This window comes from Microplitis demolitor, chromosome 5 (genome assembly GCF_026212275.2).
Source record: "Microplitis demolitor isolate Queensland-Clemson2020A chromosome 5, iyMicDemo2.1a, whole genome shotgun sequence".
Lineage (NCBI taxonomy): Eukaryota > Metazoa > Arthropoda > Insecta > Hymenoptera > Braconidae > Microplitis > Microplitis demolitor.
Window position 1 is genome coordinate 17,921,021 of NC_068549.1, and position 19,072 is coordinate 17,940,092.

General features: G+C 30.7%; 2 protein-coding genes across 2 annotated transcripts; both read left to right on the forward strand.

The window, feature by feature from the left end:
- The first annotated feature begins 460 nt into the window (after positions 1–460).
- Positions 461–5,544, forward strand: LOC106693176 (aminopeptidase N). The gene is made up of 9 exons (XM_014439629.2): positions 461–1,126; positions 1,248–1,703; positions 1,792–1,981; positions 2,060–2,304; positions 2,377–2,741; positions 3,027–3,492; positions 3,591–3,902; positions 3,983–4,067; positions 4,899–5,544. Exons 1-9 carry the CDS (start codon positions 633–635, stop codon positions 5,064–5,066), a joined length of 2,781 nt encoding a protein of 926 aa, XP_014295115.1. The 5' UTR covers positions 461–632; the 3' UTR covers positions 5,067–5,544.
- A 2,745-nt stretch (positions 5,545–8,289) lies between these two features.
- LOC103579956 (aminopeptidase Q) lies at positions 8,290–13,442 on the forward strand. Its single transcript, XM_014439628.1, has 9 exons — positions 8,290–8,829; positions 8,949–9,404; positions 9,501–9,690; positions 9,766–10,010; positions 10,608–10,972; positions 11,044–11,509; positions 11,616–11,927; positions 12,015–12,099; positions 12,220–13,442. The coding sequence occupies exons 1-9, from the start codon at positions 8,321–8,323 to the stop codon at positions 12,409–12,411; spliced, it is 2,820 nt and encodes a 939-aa protein (XP_014295114.1). The 5' UTR covers positions 8,290–8,320; the 3' UTR covers positions 12,412–13,442.
- Positions 13,443–19,072: the final 5,630 nt, after the last annotated feature.

Genomic DNA, 19,072 nt, shown 5'->3' on the forward strand with positions numbered 1-19,072 from the left:
AAAAAAAAATTAAAACTTCAATTAAAAAAAGGATAACGTAGTAGTAATTTCGTCGAGATATAGAATTTTTTAAAAATTACTTACAGATGTTATCAATTAGGAGTTAAACTAATTTGAGGAATAGACTGAAAGCAAAAATTTTGAAAATTTGGATAACAAAATTGATACGAAGATTTCACTGAAATTTATGCAATAACTTCGTTTAACTCTCAATTTATATCAATTGTAACTACTTTTTTTTTTAAATCTATACCTCGGCGAAATTACTACTACGTCGTCCCTTTTTCAGTTAAGGTTTTAATTTTTTTTTATTCAATTGATAAAATTTTGATATGACAATTTAAAGTCGTTGAAAATATTTAAAAAGTAGAGGGCACTATATGACAATGGCCTTAATAAATTATGTTTATTAATACACATCATTAAAATCAAAAGTCATTCCATTATTTTTTAGAATGATTTAATATCTTGTTCATTATAATCACATTCAGAAATTAATTTTAACAAATATCTCAAGGTTTTTTTGCAGCTATAAAAGACCGATATAAACAATCATTGCTACTAGTATGCTACCGCCTGCGGACGGTAGCTGCATAGAAATTTGTGATTGTGATTAACGTACATTTATTAAAATGATTAAACAGTTAATTATCTGTTCAGCTGTACTGCTATATTTAGTGACAGCGATACCACTCGCTGAAGAACCTAGTGACAATACTAAAATAACTAATAATAATGAAGAATCAAAATTTCGTTTACCTCGTACAACAGCACCGCGTATGTATACGATTGAATTCGATCCAGATATTATTGGTGAAGATTTTACATTTAGTGGTAAAGGAACATTTACGTTCGAAGTTCTTGAGTCTACCTCATCTGTAACTGTACATAAATCACAACGGATTGAAATAGACAACAGTTTTACAGAACTTCTTGATAGGAAAGGAACTTCTCAGAAGCCTAAGAATCAAGAATGGAATCAAGAAAATCAATTTTATACTATGGAGTTTGAAAATAAATTAGAGCCAGGAACTTACACTTTGAAAATGAAATGGAATGGACAGGATTCTTGGAACTTGCCAGGATTTACGCGTGATGATTACTATCCAGATGAATCTGAAGTGAAGTAAATAGTTCAATAAGTATTTTCACACAATTCAAGTGTACAGACGTTGAAAATGCTCTATTTTCATTTTTTTACAAATTTATATTGTGCAAATTAAATAAGTATTGTTATATATTTCCAGACACCTCGTTATTATGATTTCCAAGCCACTTGGAGCTCGTAGTATATTTCCTTGTTGGGACGAACCAGCATATAAGGCATTTTTCAATATGTCAGTCAAACATCCTCCAACTTATACTGCATTATCTAATACGCCTGAAAAAAGTAATGAAACATTACCAGATGGTAATATCATGACCCATTTTGAAATAACTCCGAAAATGTCTACATTTGCTACTTGCGTAGCTGTCACTGACGATTATCGATTACTAAAAAGCTCTAAAGGAAAAATATCTTTTTATACATTTGAAAAAAATTTGGACTCATTAAAATTTCCACTTGAGATAAGTGAAAAACTTCTCAAAGAAATGGAATCTCTTACTAATATATCCTACACATTGCCTAAATTAGATCAAATTATCATTCCTTTCGCAGCTAGAGAAAATGCAATGGATAATTGGGGAGTTGTCGGTTATCAGTACGTATACTTCGACTTTCCGTTGTTATAAATTTTATTTGAATAGAAAAATTTTGCTTAATGAACTGAATACTGATAATTTTACTAGGCTCGACGATGTAGCATTCAAGAATACTACTTTCATCCCAAACGTTGAAGATCTTGATACTATTTTATTAGAACTATCTAACCGAATAGCATACCAATGGTTTGGAAATCTCGTAACTCCGGCTTGGTGGAATGAAGCTTGGTTAAGTGATTCATTTGCTACGTACTATACATTTAAAATTCTTGAAGAAGTAATTTAGCACTATTATTGTGAAGCTGCAGTATTTATTGTTTTATGGAAGCTACAATTATATTTATTTCTATTTTAGACGGATCCGTACCGACCACTGATGGATTGGTTAGTAATTGAATACATAGATGAATATTCTTTCGATGCAGAAGAAACTTTTGATGAAGCATTACCCATCAAATGGATGCCACTTAATAGAACAGGCATTAAAAATATGATGAGCCCTATTACGCAATTCAAAGGTCCTGGTGTTCTACATATGCTTGATCATATTCTCGGTGAAGACGTGTTCCGCGATGGAGTTCAAAGATTTTTGAAGGCGCAGTAAGTTGATTTATTAAAAAGTGGTTAATAGATTATTAGTAATACAATATAAACAGATTTTACCTTTTTTAGTCAATTCGATACTGTTGTTACTGACGATCTCTGGAAAGCTTTTCAAGAAGTTTATGATGAAAACTATGGGTCAGAAAAACCATTAAATATCAAAGAGACTATGGACCCCTGGATCGAGCAAACTGGAACTCCAATTATAACTGTTACTAGGGATTATGAAACTGGTGAAACAAATATAACGCAAAAAAATGCTCGTTATGCGAATGCAGATAACAAATGGAGAATTCCTATTAATTATGCAACTAAATCAAATCCGGATTTTTCGCGAACTGTTCCGACTATGTGGATGGAACCAGATGAAGAAATAAAGACAATACCTAACATCGACAAGGATGATTGGATTATCCTTAATATTCAGCAAAGAGGTAAGCTTATCGTTAAAATGATTGCTTTTAAAAGTACAATGAACATTTTTATATCACCTGCAATAAAATCGTAAGTTTAAATTTCTCATTAGCCAGTCGATAGAAGTTTCAGTGCAGATAACCATAAACAATATAATGTGTAGTATAGAATGAAACACGATTTTTGACTTGTATGATGACAGTTCTTGCCTTGGGTTCGAACAGTCAACTTCACCCTCGTTTGAAATCGTTCTATTCATCCCTTTCCACACATGAAGTGGTATTCCATATTAATAATTTTTACAGGTTTTTATCAAGTTAATTACGACAAAGAAAATTGGCGACGTCTTGCAGAATATCTTTTTAAGGATCGCGAAAAAATTCATCCAGTCAATCGTGCGCAACTTATTCACGATGTTTACAGAATGTACCTAGATGATAGCTCATACATGGATGTACTTTTCAATGTATCATTTTATCTAACCGAAGAAACAGATCATTTGCCATGGGTACCAGCATCAAAAATTATAACAGATATTCATGAGAAATTGCGGAATACTGATGTGGAAATTTATTTTCAAATGTATATTCTGTTCATCACTCATGATATAACCGATCACATTGGATATGGAATAGATGAAGGTGAAACTCCATCGACAGTCCGAGTTCGAAATATGCTTTCTCCATTACTTTGTGAATATAGTCATGCTGACTGTCAGGCCTTTGCTGAAAGACAATTTAATTCATACATGGCAAATCCTTCAGAGCTTGCGTTAGTTTATTCACCTCTACAGTTCTACTCAATTTAATCATAATTCAGTATAACGAATGTTATTAACTTTTTATTGATGAATGTATTATTTATCGTAGGTTTCCGGATTCGAATTGGGATTGGATTTTGTGTAATGGACTTAGAGAGGCTGATGATTCAGTATGGGATAAGTTTATGTCTGATCAGCTGCCTATGCCAGAGTCTATTCGGAAAAAGAAATATACTTTTATTAGATGTGCCGAGAGTAAAGAGACACGTGATAAATATATCGCTGAAGCAATGAGCACTAATTCAAAGGCAACAGTCGACCAAATTAATCGAATGTTTTCAGCATTTCTTGAAAGTACTAGAGATGATGTTGATTATGCAATTCAATACTTTACAGAGCATTTTGATGAAATTGCAAAATAGTACTTATTTTTTCACATTTTTCATTTTTATTTTTCTCATTAGTACACTAACTTATTAACTAATTTAACCTTTATTTCAGCTTTGAAAAAGGGGATGATTTCGATTTATCTGATCTTTTTAACAATAATATAATGGCCATCAAAACACAAGATCAATATGATAAAGTACGTTGTAATAATATTTAAGAAATTGAAATCAAACGTGACGATAAAATCATATAGTCTCTAATTGAATAGGAAGTGCTTTCGAGTATTGAATGCCCTTCCTTATTCAGTTAGATACAATAGTTTTTGTATCGAGTGGTAAGAAAGTTTGTCTTTTTTTAGTAAAAACGACAATGCCTCACATGTGCTAGAATCATTTGCAACAAATAATTATTCCCATCGAAAACAATCGGAGACTTTAATTAGGTTCATATAGGAAATTGTATATTACAATTAAATACGGTTTAATCAGTAAGCTCAGGGGCATAGTCTGCGTTTTTCCTTGTCCTAATTCGAAGCAGCTCTTGATTGGGTGCTTCTGTTGAATCGTTTAGTGATTATTAAACATTTTATCTCTTTGTGAATGAAAAAGTGAACAATACATCAGAATATCACAAAGAATGTAGGCACTGTGGATGATCTTTAATCTTTTCATGAAACCAGCATCGGAACCTAAAGTTTCAATGTCTCTACACCCAGTCAAAACAAGCTAATTTCAAGCCGATGCTGCAAACAATTACTAGAGAATTCTTAATTCCCAAATATCTTCGTAAACCGGGCAGAAGCATGCATTTTTCTTTCCTTGGAAAGAATAAAACACGATTTTAAACTGCTGGTCGGGCAACCAACTTCGCCCTCGTCTGAAATCGTCTTGTTTCATCCCTTATCACACAATAAACTATTGTACTGCAATATTAACCAATGAAAGACGTGCATTTTTTACCACGAGTTGCGAATAAACTTTTCTAACTGCAGTATTACTACGAAACACATTATTTTTGTTTGTTACAGATGACAGCATTTTTCGAGCCCCGAAAAAATACGTTGAAAAAAGTATTGTATGAACGCGTACCAGCTCTCCAACGTGCACTTGAAGAATCCAGTAGTAACATTGAAGAAATGAAAGAAGTTTCTGCTAGATTCCGTCAAATAATGAATTATAACTTTGATTTAGAGTAATTATCAAAATGTAAAGAAATGATTTATTATACATTCATGTGTTACTTGTTCTACATTTTTAACAGACCAAGTTTCTGGCGCTACTTTATCAGTTATGTCTGTAAAACACGAAAATATTGATTTTGCTTTGAATTTCTTTATTGATAACATTGAAAAAATTAGACAGTAGTATTCAACTTTTCACTCTATTCAATAATTCCATACAGGAATTCAGCATAGATTTTTAATGAGTTCTCATCATACGTTTTCGTTTTATATGAACTATATTATGCTGGCAATCTATCCATAATTCGGCATGACAATGTACATGTTCAGTATAAGATAATGTGCAACTATGCACTCAAGAGCAATGTATTCCTTTTTAACACACTTTAAGGTGTGTTAATTTTTCCATAAGTGTCCATGTAAAATTTACACATTCTAAAGTGTGTAAAACGTAATTATAATGCTTTTGAATAAAGAACTCAACAAACTTGTATTTGTTAGGTGCGATTTTTCTAGAATACTAACTAAAAAACATAACAGAATCCATATGAATTGGCTGATATTGTAAAAATCTATGGTTTCTTATAGGTTCTCATAAGAATTTGTCAATAAATTTTCGAAATTCTATAGAAATTCATCAGAGCCCATGGAAAAATTGGTTGTTTACAAAATTTCGATTAGAAATCCTAAAATATTCTGTTTAATACGTCATAAGAATTTATACAAATCCTTGTAGATTTTAATCCAGAATTTCGAGATAGTACATTTTGAATACTCTTGGTATGGTGAAACTAGTGACTTATATTTTCCTACATAGATGGTTGATAAGGTTTTTCTTTTTATTTGCTTTTTTTATTAACGATTTAAAAAGTCCGAAAAAGTAATCAAACATAAGGCAATATTAACATTTGCACGCTTTAAGGTGCGGTTGATAATCTGGATAAGAGGTCAATGGAGCATTACTTGTTTCAGCAAATTGTGAGGTTTCTCCACTGGAATTTGTCAGCAATTTTTACGTTGATGAATTTGAAGCTGCTTATTCTCTTTGTTGTACAGTTGAAGATATTTTAGGCCGCATATGGGGAACAGCTGATTGTTCTGAATGTGAATTGAAAATTGAATACCAGATTCTAGTTGAGTTAATAAATATATTTTTTTATATATTAACCTCCTGGTATTTTATTTCAAAATTTTGTCATAATTAAATCCTTAATTTAACTTTTATATGGACGAGATAAAAATCCCTAAATAAAAAAGGCATGAGATATATGAAGCCTCTTTTCCGATTATTTGATTGGTCGAAAGCAAAAAAATATATGCAAACGACACGAAAATAAACATTGAAATAACCGAATAACCGAATAAAAAAACCATACGCTCATTATCTCGTAGTCTAGAGTTGATGTACCCACGATTAATATATTTATTAAAAAAATATATTTTATGAGTTGCAAACTTTTACATATTTATTGCAATATACATTTTTTTATGAAATTATCAGAATCATAAAATAAATTTTTTTTTTTAATTGTAAGAAAAAAAAATTTAATGTTTGTGTGAAGTAGGTTCCAAAAATACCATGAGTTCAGAAATTTATATAACATAACTTATTTCATGGATTCTTATACAAATCCATATTTTCTTATATCAATTCTTATGGGTCCTCATATAATCTAATATGGATTTTTTTGATAGGGTCTACACAATACGAACGCCCACCACAATGGGAATATGCACAGTATTTAACACAAGTATCTTTAAACGCCGCTGTAATACCAGCACTGGAAATTTCTACAAAATGATTTTTATTTAATGAAACCAACGGAGAATTATATTTTTAATTTTTATCAAAATTTTAAATAAGTTAATCATCGATTCTAAAAAAAAGTTGACCCGGTATCTTGCAGCGAATCTTCAAAATATATTTCCAAATTTAAATTCAGATTCCAAACCACAATAGTACCCACACTTACCCTATTAAAATATAAAATTCAAAACAAAAAAAAATATTAAAAACTCCAAAAGTGCACATCTCAATCTCTCATTTTATTTTTAATCACTACTTTGATTATATACACTGTAAATCGAAGTATTTTTATTTAAAACAACGGTGCGACGACTATCAAACTGCGGACAGTTCAACCTCAACACTTCAACCGAACGACAGTTCAACCTAGCGACAAAATATCCGCGATAAAATATCCGAAGAAAAAATAATTCATGGTTTTTTGATAAACGGGTACTGTACCATTCCAGGCATATGTGTTGACCTATTTCCAAAATAATACCCACCCAAATTATGTGAAAAAAGGGCATAGTACAATTTCTAGCATATGTGTTGTCGCGGATATTTTGTCGTTTTTATATAATACTGTGCATGTTAAAATTTATAAGTTTTTGTTGAATTGTTTGAATATTGTTTGGTTTCATCGTTTTTAGTTGAAATGTCGCTAGATTGAACTATCGTTCAGTTGAAGTGTCCACGGTTGAAGTGTTCACAGTAGAAGTGTCATTCGGTTGAAATGTCGCGGTTGAACTGTCTTCGGTTTAAATGTTACAGAACCAAAACAACTAAGTGTTTTATTGCCATTTAAATTCATTGTAGTAATTTTCTACACGTAAGGGAAAATCTTATGAAATCACAAAACTTTCCAATTCATTTTTATTCAGTTTTCATTTAAATAAATCAGCATTTCGTTGTTTATATGACATTAAGTTAGAACTCGTAAACAATTTCAAAATAAACAATAATTATCGCAAAGCTAATAATGTTAATTAACTGAAAATAGAATAATATAATTTGAAGACTTGTCCAAAATTGAATATTTTATAAACTAATGCATTCGAAATCTATAGGAACATAGTATACCTTCCAAAAAATTGTGATTAGCTAAATTGCAAATTGAATAAAACTCACCTTTCAGAGAGAATACTCAGTAAAAACTGTTTAAAGCTCTGATTGAAAATAAAGGCCGAATAAGTTTATATAATTATAAAAGTATCCTCACGATATAGAAGAAAAATGTATCAATTAATGAAGGAAATGCATGACCTGTAGTAACGTTCATTATAAATTATGTTTGAGAACATGACATTAAATGATATCATAATCATATATTCATTCATGAATAATAAAAAATGTATTAAGGTCTCTCTACTGTTATAAAAAATAGATACAAGCATAGTTTGCCGATAGTGTAGTGCCGGCTCAGTCCGGTTCGTTTCACAAAAAAAAAAAAATTGTTATTGTGTTTAATGGAAAGTTCACTATGAATAATCATTTTATTATATTCTCAGCTGTACTGCTATGTGTAGTCACAGCAATAGCACTTGTTGTAGAACCGAGTATCAATACGGAAACGTCTATTAATAATGAAGGATCAAACGGAATTGAAGAATCAAAGTATCGTTTGCCTCGAAATACTGCACCACGAAAGTATGCGATTGAGTTAGATCCAAATATTAATGGTGAAGAATTTACATTTAATGGAAAAGGGATATATACATTTGAAGTACTAGAATCTACTCGTACTATTACGTTGCATAAGTCATCTAAGATTGAAATAGATAAAGAGTCAATAGAACTTGTTACTGGAGGAAAACATCCTCCGCAAGCTACATTCGTTGATTGGGATCAACATAATGAATTTTATACTATCAAATTCGACCGTGAGTTGGAACCAAGAAATTACTCTTTAAACATTAATTGGTCTGGTCGCGAAAATGGGTTGTCAGGGTTTATACGTATTAAGTACGATGACGATGATGGCAATACAAAGTAATTGGTGAAAAAAGTTTTTTGGTTACTCTACGTTCTCTGAATTCAGATTAAATAATTATATTGTTACGTTCCCTATGTGTTATAGTTTGTTACAGTACCTATTACTTTTTTTTCAGATACTTTGCTGTTATGATTACTAAACCGAGTAATGCTCGGAAAATATTTCCTTGTTGGGATGAACCAGGATTTAAAGCTGAATTCGCGATTTCAGTTAAGAACGGTCCAAATCAAACTGCATTATCCAATATGCCAGCAATAAGCCATCAAAAATTACGGGATGGTAATATTATGACTCAATTCAAGATGTCTCCGAATATGGCAACTTATGCTGTTTGCCTCGTGATCACTGATAATTATGAATCAATAGAACGTTCTGAAGGAGAAGGAAAATTTTATGCATTAAAAAATGACATTGACTTTTTGAAATATCCATTGGACATTAGTCAGAAGCTCAAAGAATTAATGGGAATTTATACTAGGTTGACGTATCCATTACCTAAACTAGATCAAATTATCGTACCTCATACATATGATCAAAAGATAATGGAAAATTGGGGACTTTTAGGATATCCGTAAATACATTTTTAGCTTGGATTAAATTTTATTTATTATTTTTTTCTTTATGATTCAATACAATCTAATAAGATCGTTATCTTTTCTTCCTGCAGGCTTTCATCTCTAAAATTCATTAATACAAGTTTAGTTCCTAATGTTGAAGACCGTGACGATATTTTGTTAGAGATCTCTCATCAAATAGCATATCAATGGTTTGGTAATCTTGTCACTCCTACTTGGTGGAATGATGCTTGGTTAACGGAATCATTTGCTACATACTACGCTTTTAAAATTTTGGAAGGGGTAATTTTTCATTATTAATTAATCATTGAATTTTTGTTTCTTTCTAAATCACAATTGAACTGATGTATTGTTTAGGCAGATCAAAACGATTCGATAATGAGTAGATTTGCGATCGAAACATTAAATGAAAAATCATTTGATGCTGAATCAGTTTTCGGCAAACCGCTTCCTATAAAATGGATGCCTCTTAACAATACAGATATTAATTACATGACAAGTCCTATAACTCAATACAAAGGATCTGCCATTTTACGTATGTTGGATCATATTCTTGGTAAAGACGTATTCGATGATGGAGTTCGACGATACCTCAACGCACAGTGAATACATTTATCAATAATTATTTTATATCTGATAACCCAAGTAACACATGCTTGAGCAAGATTCTGGTAACAGTGCCTTGAGTAAAACCCCTGGTCTCTAGTGACTTTTTCTAGGTATGGGTCTTGCGCAAGATCATGTAGCAAGAAATTGTCATCAAGACTTGTGCATGACTTGCTCAAGACATTGCACACAAGAATATTGAAGATATCCAAATTACGGTGCGGTTGAAAAATTTCTGACGCATTCATTGCACCAATTACTTACGGCAGATACTTACGCATGGCTTGCTCAAGATCTACTCAAGGCTTGAGGTCAATTTTGAGCCTTGAGCAAGCCAGGTGCAACTATTTTTTAAATATAGTCTTCCTCCAGATTTAAGTTATAATTTGGTACGAATTTCTGGTGTAAGGCTTGCTTGAAATTGTGAAATGTTGTTATTGAAATCTAGCCACAAGTATCTGCAGCAAGACGAATTGGTAGGAAAAGACGCTAACGTTTATTGGACTTGAGGCCAGGCTTACTCAAGCCTTGAACAAGATTGTTACATGGGAAGTGATGAGTAATATGGTATCAATAGTTTTTGTAATTTTCAGTAAATTCGGTAATGTGGTTACTGATGATCTCTGGAAAGCTTTTCAAGAAGTTTATGATGAAAACTATGGGTCGGAAAAACCTTTTAGTATTAAAGAGACTATGGATCCATGGATCGAGCAAACTGGAACTCCAATTATAACTGTTACTAGGGATTATGAAACTGGCGAAACAAATATAACACAAAAAAACGTTCGGGATGCAAACTCGGATAACAAATGGAGAATTCCTATTAATTATGCAACTAAATCGAATCCAGATTTTTCGCAAACCCGCCCGACTATGTGGATGGAACAAGATGAAGAAACAAAGACAATACCCAACATCGACAAGGATGACTGGATTATTCTTAATATTCAGCAAAGCGGTAACGTAATCATTGAAATGATTGATTTCAAATTTATAATGGATATTTATATAATACTAATATTTCTGCAGGGTTTTATCAAGTTAACTATGATAAAGAAAATTGGCAACGTTTAGCAGAATATCTTATCAAGGATTATGAAAAAATCCATCCTATTAATCGAGCACAACTTATTGAGGATGCTCACAGAATGTACAAAGATGATAATACGTACATTGAAGCACTTTTCAATATATCTTATTACTTACACGAAGAAACAGACCCTTTACCATGGATACCTGTGACAAAAGTTATAAAAAATTTGCATGAAAAAGTTCGTAACACAGACGTTGAAAACTTTTTCCAACTGTACGTTCTTTTTATCACTAACAAAATTACTGATGATATTGGTTTCGGAAAAGACGATGGTTATGATCCGTCATCACTTCGCGTCCGAAATATGCTTGCTCCAATAGTCTGTGAATATGGAAATTCTGATTGTCAATCATTTGCTAAATGGCAATTGAATTCATACTTGGAGAATCCTACAGAACATGCGTTAGTTAACTTAACATTATAGTTTTATTAAGTTAACCAAAATTTTCTTTCGTTGCTACTATTATCATATAGATTTATATATTTATTATACTTTTGTCGATTATAGATTTCCAAATTCAAATTGGCCGTGGATTTTATGTTTCGGACTCAAAGAAGCGAATGAAACGGTATGGAATAAACTTATGACTGATCAACTTCCACTTCCAGAGTTTATGCGCGAATCAAGATATACTTTTATCAAATGTGCCGAAACTAAAGAGCAGCGTGATAAATACATAGCTGAGGCAATAAGCCCTAACTCGAACGCTACGACAGACCAAATTACTGATATGTTTAATGCTTTTCTGGAGAACGATAAAAGTGATGTTAATTACGCCATGCAATATGTCATCGACCATTTTGATGAAATAAAAACATTGTAATAATTTTTTTTAGTTCCAATTGTTTTCTTCATTTTTCATTAGCTTCTTATATTATTGAATATAATATTTTCTCTTTATTTCAGTTATGAAAAAGGAGATGAAGTCGATTTAATTATACTTTTTGGTCGAACTATATTTGCTACCAAAAATCAAGAACAATATGATAAAGTACGTTGTAGGATCATTGAAAAAGCAAAGAAATTATCTCGATAAAAGCTCATATCAATAATGGCATAAATTGTAGGTCATAGGATTATGAATTTTTCGTTAACGTTTATTTTGTTACAGATGAAAGCGTTTTACGACCCACGAAAAGAAGAATTTAAGAAGGTATTCGGTGAGCGGGCACCAAGTCTTGAAATAGTTTTTGCAAACGCCGAAAAACATGTCAAAGAAGGAGATCGAATTACTAATAAATTCCGCGGACTATTGAATAAAAGCTTTGTTGTAGGTGACTCATCATCGTCCGAAGAAAATTAATATAATACAATGTAATGTGTTCAGCTTAGAAATTAGATATACTGATTTGTTTTTTTTGACTGTAGAATTTTTTGTTAACATTAATTTATGAGACTGCCCTCCATACTTAGTTGTAGTGCTGCACCTTCATACACAAATTGATTCAAGCACTGATCGATTTTTGGTAAATCATATAAATAACCGATAGCGTTAATTATTATTGTAATTTTGTTTGTGCATAACTACTCTCCGTTAGCAGTAGTAAATTCATTGAGTTCACCCTTATGGAAAAAAACTAATGCGCACTTATGAAAACTATTAAAAATTCATTAGTGTTGATAAGTATTATATAAGTGATCACTAGTGACAATTAGTACTCCTACTAGTAAATCTTACAGCACTATTGGGTATGATGAGTGTTCATTAGTCGGAGTACTAATGAATCTTGTAACACCGTTGGAAGTGGTTAGTTTTGAATAATGTTCTATTAGTGACCATTAATACCCTGAGTAATGAATCTTACAACACTATTGGATGTAACCAGTGTTGGATAGTGTTTATTAGTACTCTGGCTAATGAATCTTGCAACGCTATTGGATATGATTGGTATTAATAGTGTTGCATTAGTGATAATTAGTCGGCATACTTATGAAGCTTGCAATACTATTGGAAGTGATTTGTGTTGAATAGCGTTTTATTAATGATCATTAGTAGTCTCATCAGTGAATCTTACAATATTACTGGAAGTGATGAATGCTGACCAGGTTTCAATAGTATCTGAATAGTCGGTACTACTCTGCTATGAAATTCAAATTTATGACATTAAACACACAAATGGCACTAAACACACTAATAACAACAAACCATTAGCGTGCGAACAAACTAAAGCATTAGGGTTTCTCATTAGTGCTGATTAGTTTTTTTCTTTAAGGTTATACCTATAGGCACGATCCAAGCAAAGGCAAAGAAAATTTCATGTACGTAACTAAAAATACATCTGTTAATGGAAAATTGCTCTTAATTAGGTTTTTCACAAATATTCCATTCCCTAATTTAACGCGTTTTTTTAAATTTTTTTTTGAATTCCTAGATTTTATAAAGCATCATCTTGTTTAAAAATTTTATGACTGTTTTTTTGATAATTAATTAAAAATTTTCGAATTTTTTAGTGTAGCGCAAAACACATTTTTTCGAAACTCAGGAAGCTAAAAAATAATAATGTTTTAGAGATTATATACACTTGAAATCAGTGAACTCGAAAAAGCTAAAATCTAGAGCTCACCTGTGAAGTCAACCATTTTGTAGATATTTTATAGTGAATATAAGATAAATTAACTAATTTTCTGACATCTTTAGCTTACAACTTATACCTCAGCCGCTACATATTGTAAAAATAGTGAATTCAATACTTCTGTCTATAGGACTAATATTATCGGTCAGTTATATATCTTCTCTCGGAAATTGGGTAGAAAACTTCTGGATTTTAATTGCAACAATATTTGGAGCTCAAAAAATAACCCTGTAGCTATTAATCTGTATTCAGACTCCATAATAATAATTGGAATTTATTAAATATTGTTACAGGCAAAGTATACTTATTGCCTGATAATTAATAAAAAAAAAACTTCTCTACCATAGTTTTCGTGAATTAATCTCCAAGTCAATAAACTACAATTGCGTTATTAAAGAAAAAAAAATTACTAAGATGAAGATAATTTCAAACTTGACAAAATGTGATAGGCAAGCATTATTTTTAGTTAAGTAAAAAACAAGCAGTTAATCGAAAATACTTCAAGATTTTTTATATACTTTAGCCTAGGGCACTTGTCGAATGTACAAATATACTTTTTTGTAAGTCGCAATTCGTTTTTTAAAACAATAACGGCAGTCTGCTATCCAGCATATGTTCAATAAAATTACAAGTGCAATAATCGAAAAAATGTACGGAGTAAAAAATAAATTATTACTCATTAACATCACTTTACTTTTTGCGATAAGTATTGATGCTTATTCAGTACCATTATTAGAATTAGATGTTGCAGACACTATTAATATAAATAATCTCAAGGAATTGTCAACTGAAATCATTGGAAATGTATTTGATGGTTACAAACTATCAGATTTGATTGAAACTAATGATTTTACAGACAATTATCGTGTTAGTGTCAATAAAAAAGCTTGTATGTCTTTTGGATCTTTAGCATCATATTATCATCTAGAACTCAGCATCAATGATACAGAAGCCGATCCGTTAAAAATATTTGAGACCAGTGATCAGCAGAAATCTAACTACTTTCACGCTAGTCAAAATTATTTCGGCAATAAGTATTTGTATGGCATTGTTAAATTATGCAGAATCCTAAAAGTCCGAAATTTAAAAGAGGAAGTTATTGATGAAAGTGATTTTCCAACTATTAATCGTTACATGAATTATAAACTACTGCTTGATAAAACAGCTATTCTACGGTTTAAACGAAATAATGAAACACACTTCGTGTCATCCATCACTACTGGAGACTGCCTACTCCAAGTAAGAAATTGCTAAAATCTACACTAAAAAAATAAATATTTGTCTAAAATAAAGAAATTTACTTATGGCTTTTTTTCAATGTATCTTAATGACAAAGAAATATATTTGGTACAATTAAATATGACAGTTGATTAGAAGAATTTTATAATTTGACTGAAATATATCATTCATTTATGGTAAGTAAATGATATATTTGTGGTTAAGATATTAAAATTGTGACGAATAACGGAAAATTTAACGATACTCAACATATATTTGAAGCGCATAGCTCAACTAACATTTACTTGCAGCAATTGAATCACTTCTTCACCACAAATAAATCACGTATTTCATAAAATGAAGTTGCTCAAATATACTATATCTTTCTCACATTTAAATATTTATTTGGCCATCTCAAAATATACAATATCGATGGCTCAAATAAATCATTTTTTCAGTGTAATTTCAAAAACTTTAATATAGATACTTACGAAAGTAAACTTAATATTCATAAATATAAATTACAGGTTTATGTTAACAAAGCGGAATTGTGTAATTCAACAGATGAAAACCGGAATAATTTTCACAGCCATTTTTTTGAATCTTCTCTATATGAAAGCCGCGTGATTATTGCAAGTAAGGAACGTCATCGTGAAAACGAGGCGAATGGATACTTAAATAGGTTTGGAAAATCACTTGTCAATTGTTGTGACAATCATACAACTCTATACTTCAATATTTTGAATCTTCTCGAGAGAAATGCTGTAATCGGTCTAAACTTACGTTCACTACCTGATATACCTGAACCACTAAATAAACAAATACAAAAATCAATTACGTATCCAACGTTGCTGGCATATTTGAAACCAGGTGATATTATTAATATCGATGATTTAAAAAATATCGATTTATCTATAACAATCGATAACATATTAGTCGACGTCCAAGATGGAATAATGAACTCATCTTTTGCACTCAAATATACTGATTGTTATGAATACAACGAAAACGACGCAGTGAAACTCGATTTTGTGACTTATAAATCGTACCCTCATTATTACTCGGAAGCTTATTATAAATTCGATGTTTTCGATGAAACAGTTAAACGCAGACATTACGGAGTTGATCGTAGATATTTAAATAGAAATTACAAGTGTGTGAAGACTACTATTTGCTCTGAGTTCGAACGACGGAAACTAATTATTCCGTCAATTTATGTAATTAATTTGAACAAACAAAACGCTAATGAATCGCTTATATTTAACAGTAAAAATCTAGTCTTTCGTTACATGGTTAATAATGAAACGCACTACGTTGCTCGTACAGAAAAAGGCAATTGCTTGTTTCAGGTATATAATTTTTAATATCTATTGTTTCGTAAAAATATTTGGTTAATTTAATCAATTTTGTCATGTTTAAGGCATTGATCTATCCGAATGACGATGTCAAATCCAAAAATAATATAACAAATTTGCCTCTGTTATACATAGGGAAAATATTATCAGCAACTAATGATAGCATCCTTGAAAACTGGGCAGAAGAGCTTGTCAAGAATCTGCCAACTGATTTATACAAAACTATTATCAATGCAGTTGCTATTCGTCAAGCTAAAACATCATTATTTTCAAAGCTTATTGATAAGAAACATGATAATACTGTCATAAATATTTATTTAGATAAATTACATTAAATGTATTGAGTTCAATAAAAAATTTTCGTTTATTGAAAGTGTATACATAGCTTTGTATCATTATATAAGACTTTATATGATATATAAGATTTTACATGGTTATATAAGAATTTTAAAGTCACATAAGTTTTTGTAGGATCAATTTCATAATTAAACATTATATGATTTTATATGAGTCACTTTTATATGATTTATATATGGTCATATGAGAACTTTTTTTCACGAGTATACATGGAAAAATATAATTTTCAACTAAAATTATGGCTTTTCAAATAACAATCAGCTTTAAGATTAGTATTATTTACTTATGGACAATATATAGGGGAGGGAGGGGCAAAACGGAATACACAAGGGAGTTCCAGCTTCTCGAGGACTCAAATACGCTAAATCGTTTTTTTTTTTTTTTTTTTTTTTTTTTTAATGATATTCAAACTAAATAGAAAAAATTTTCAGTTGCCGTCAAAAAATTTTGTTCATTTTTACGGCAAAATGGAGTACCTCCTACATGGAAAAAAAAATCAGTAACCATTGCTGCGCAGTACAGTCATCCAGTCAATTAGCGTGTTTGGGCAAAAGATTAGGTGTAGTAAAAGCACATTTTACTATACTTATATTTATTCAATTGACTGGATTACTTTTCTGCGCAGTAATGGGCACTGTTCTTTTTTTTCCGTGCAAAATAGTTTTAAAAAAGAAAAAAATCTGCATTTTAAATGAATTAGATGCAATTAAATTTTTTGTAATTAATTTATATTAAGAAGAATTATATTTTTCATAATACCAGCTTCGAAACTTGAAGTTTCAGTGTCTCTACAGCCCGTCGAAACAAGCCAATGCTGCAAATAACGGCTAGCAAATTCCTAACTCACATATCCCTTCACAGCGGGCAGAAACATGCTTGTTTCTTCCCTTGGGAAGAAACATAATTGTTTCTGCCCTGTGCTAATTATATTTAATGTTCATTTGCAGCCTTATTACTTTCATTTGTTTACTTGTCACTTCAGTTTACTCATTTCATTTTTTAAGTGACAGTTTTAATTAACTAAATAAAATTACTAAAAAATGAGTGAAAATATTTATGTATTATTTACTATTTAATAAGTGACTGTAAATCACATATTTATCATTCTCTTACAGTTGTCCGCATCTTCGGCTTGAAATTAACTTGTTTCTTACTGGCTGCTGACACTGAATCTTGAAGTTTGAATGCAGATAATCATGAAAGATATAGTGTGTGACTCAGGATAAAACACGATTTCAGACTGTGGGTGATGTTACTCCTCGCCTGCGGCTCGGGCAGCCAACCTCACCCTAGTCTGAAATCGTCTTGTTTCATCCCTTGTTACACAATATACTATTATATGATTATTGAATACAGTGGAAGAAAAACAAATCTTTAGTAGTTTTCGTCATAAAACAAAAGTCATTAACATTTTTCGACTAATTCTTAAAAAAAATTTACAAAAAAATTGTAAATAATGCTCAATTATATTTACAAAAGTGATTTTAAAATGTTTAAAAAAAATTCTGGGGGTATCCCGTTTTGCCCTCCTCCCCCTTTACCTATAAATAATTATTTAAATAAAATTTAAAAAAATACATTTTAATTTCAAGTTTCATGACATTTATCACTTGGAAATTTCAAATTATGTTAAATATAAAAAATAAAGTCTGTAAATAAGTAAAATTCTGATGACAAATTACATTATATGGAATATTCCACACAGCTATCAGTAACGAGCAATTATTGAGTAAAAAACCCGACATTATATTATAAATAGATTTTAATGTTTCATCAACCAAGTGCAATCGTAGTGATAAGATATTGTTATCATAAACATTCTTGAAAACAGGGCAGAAAATTATATCAATAATCTGACGATTGATCCATACAAAACTCTTATGAATGCTGTGAATAATCCTTTAACTAGAGCATATTTTCTTTCAGAAGTTTTTCGTGATAATTATGATAATACTCTTATAAATATTTATTTCAATAAATTGTACTAGATATCTCGATTTTAATAATAAAAGTTTTTGTTCACTGATAGAGATCTATGTTAATTATTGAAGAGTTAAAAATACAACCTTTAGTATACTAAAAGTTTGTGTCCTGCCGCTCTTATACGCAATCTATAGAGTAATGTAATTAGTACTATGCTGCATAGGCATATTTACTTGACCTTTCTCTCCGTGTACACGGAAAAAAATTTTCTTTAAAAATTACTGTTAAATTCACTGTAATCGTTGGACGTAATGCAGTGCTTTTATCTATTACCATTTTTTAAATAAAAATTAGGAAAAAACTCATTCATTTTGTGGTAAACTTCATAAAATTTACCGAAAGCCGAATAAAATTTACAGTAGACTACGGTAAAATTTGTTAAAAAAAAGTTAAAAATTATCTGACTTACCAACAAATGATAAGGTTGTGCCATTCATCCCACGATTACAGTGAATTTAACGGTAATTTTTAAAGAAAA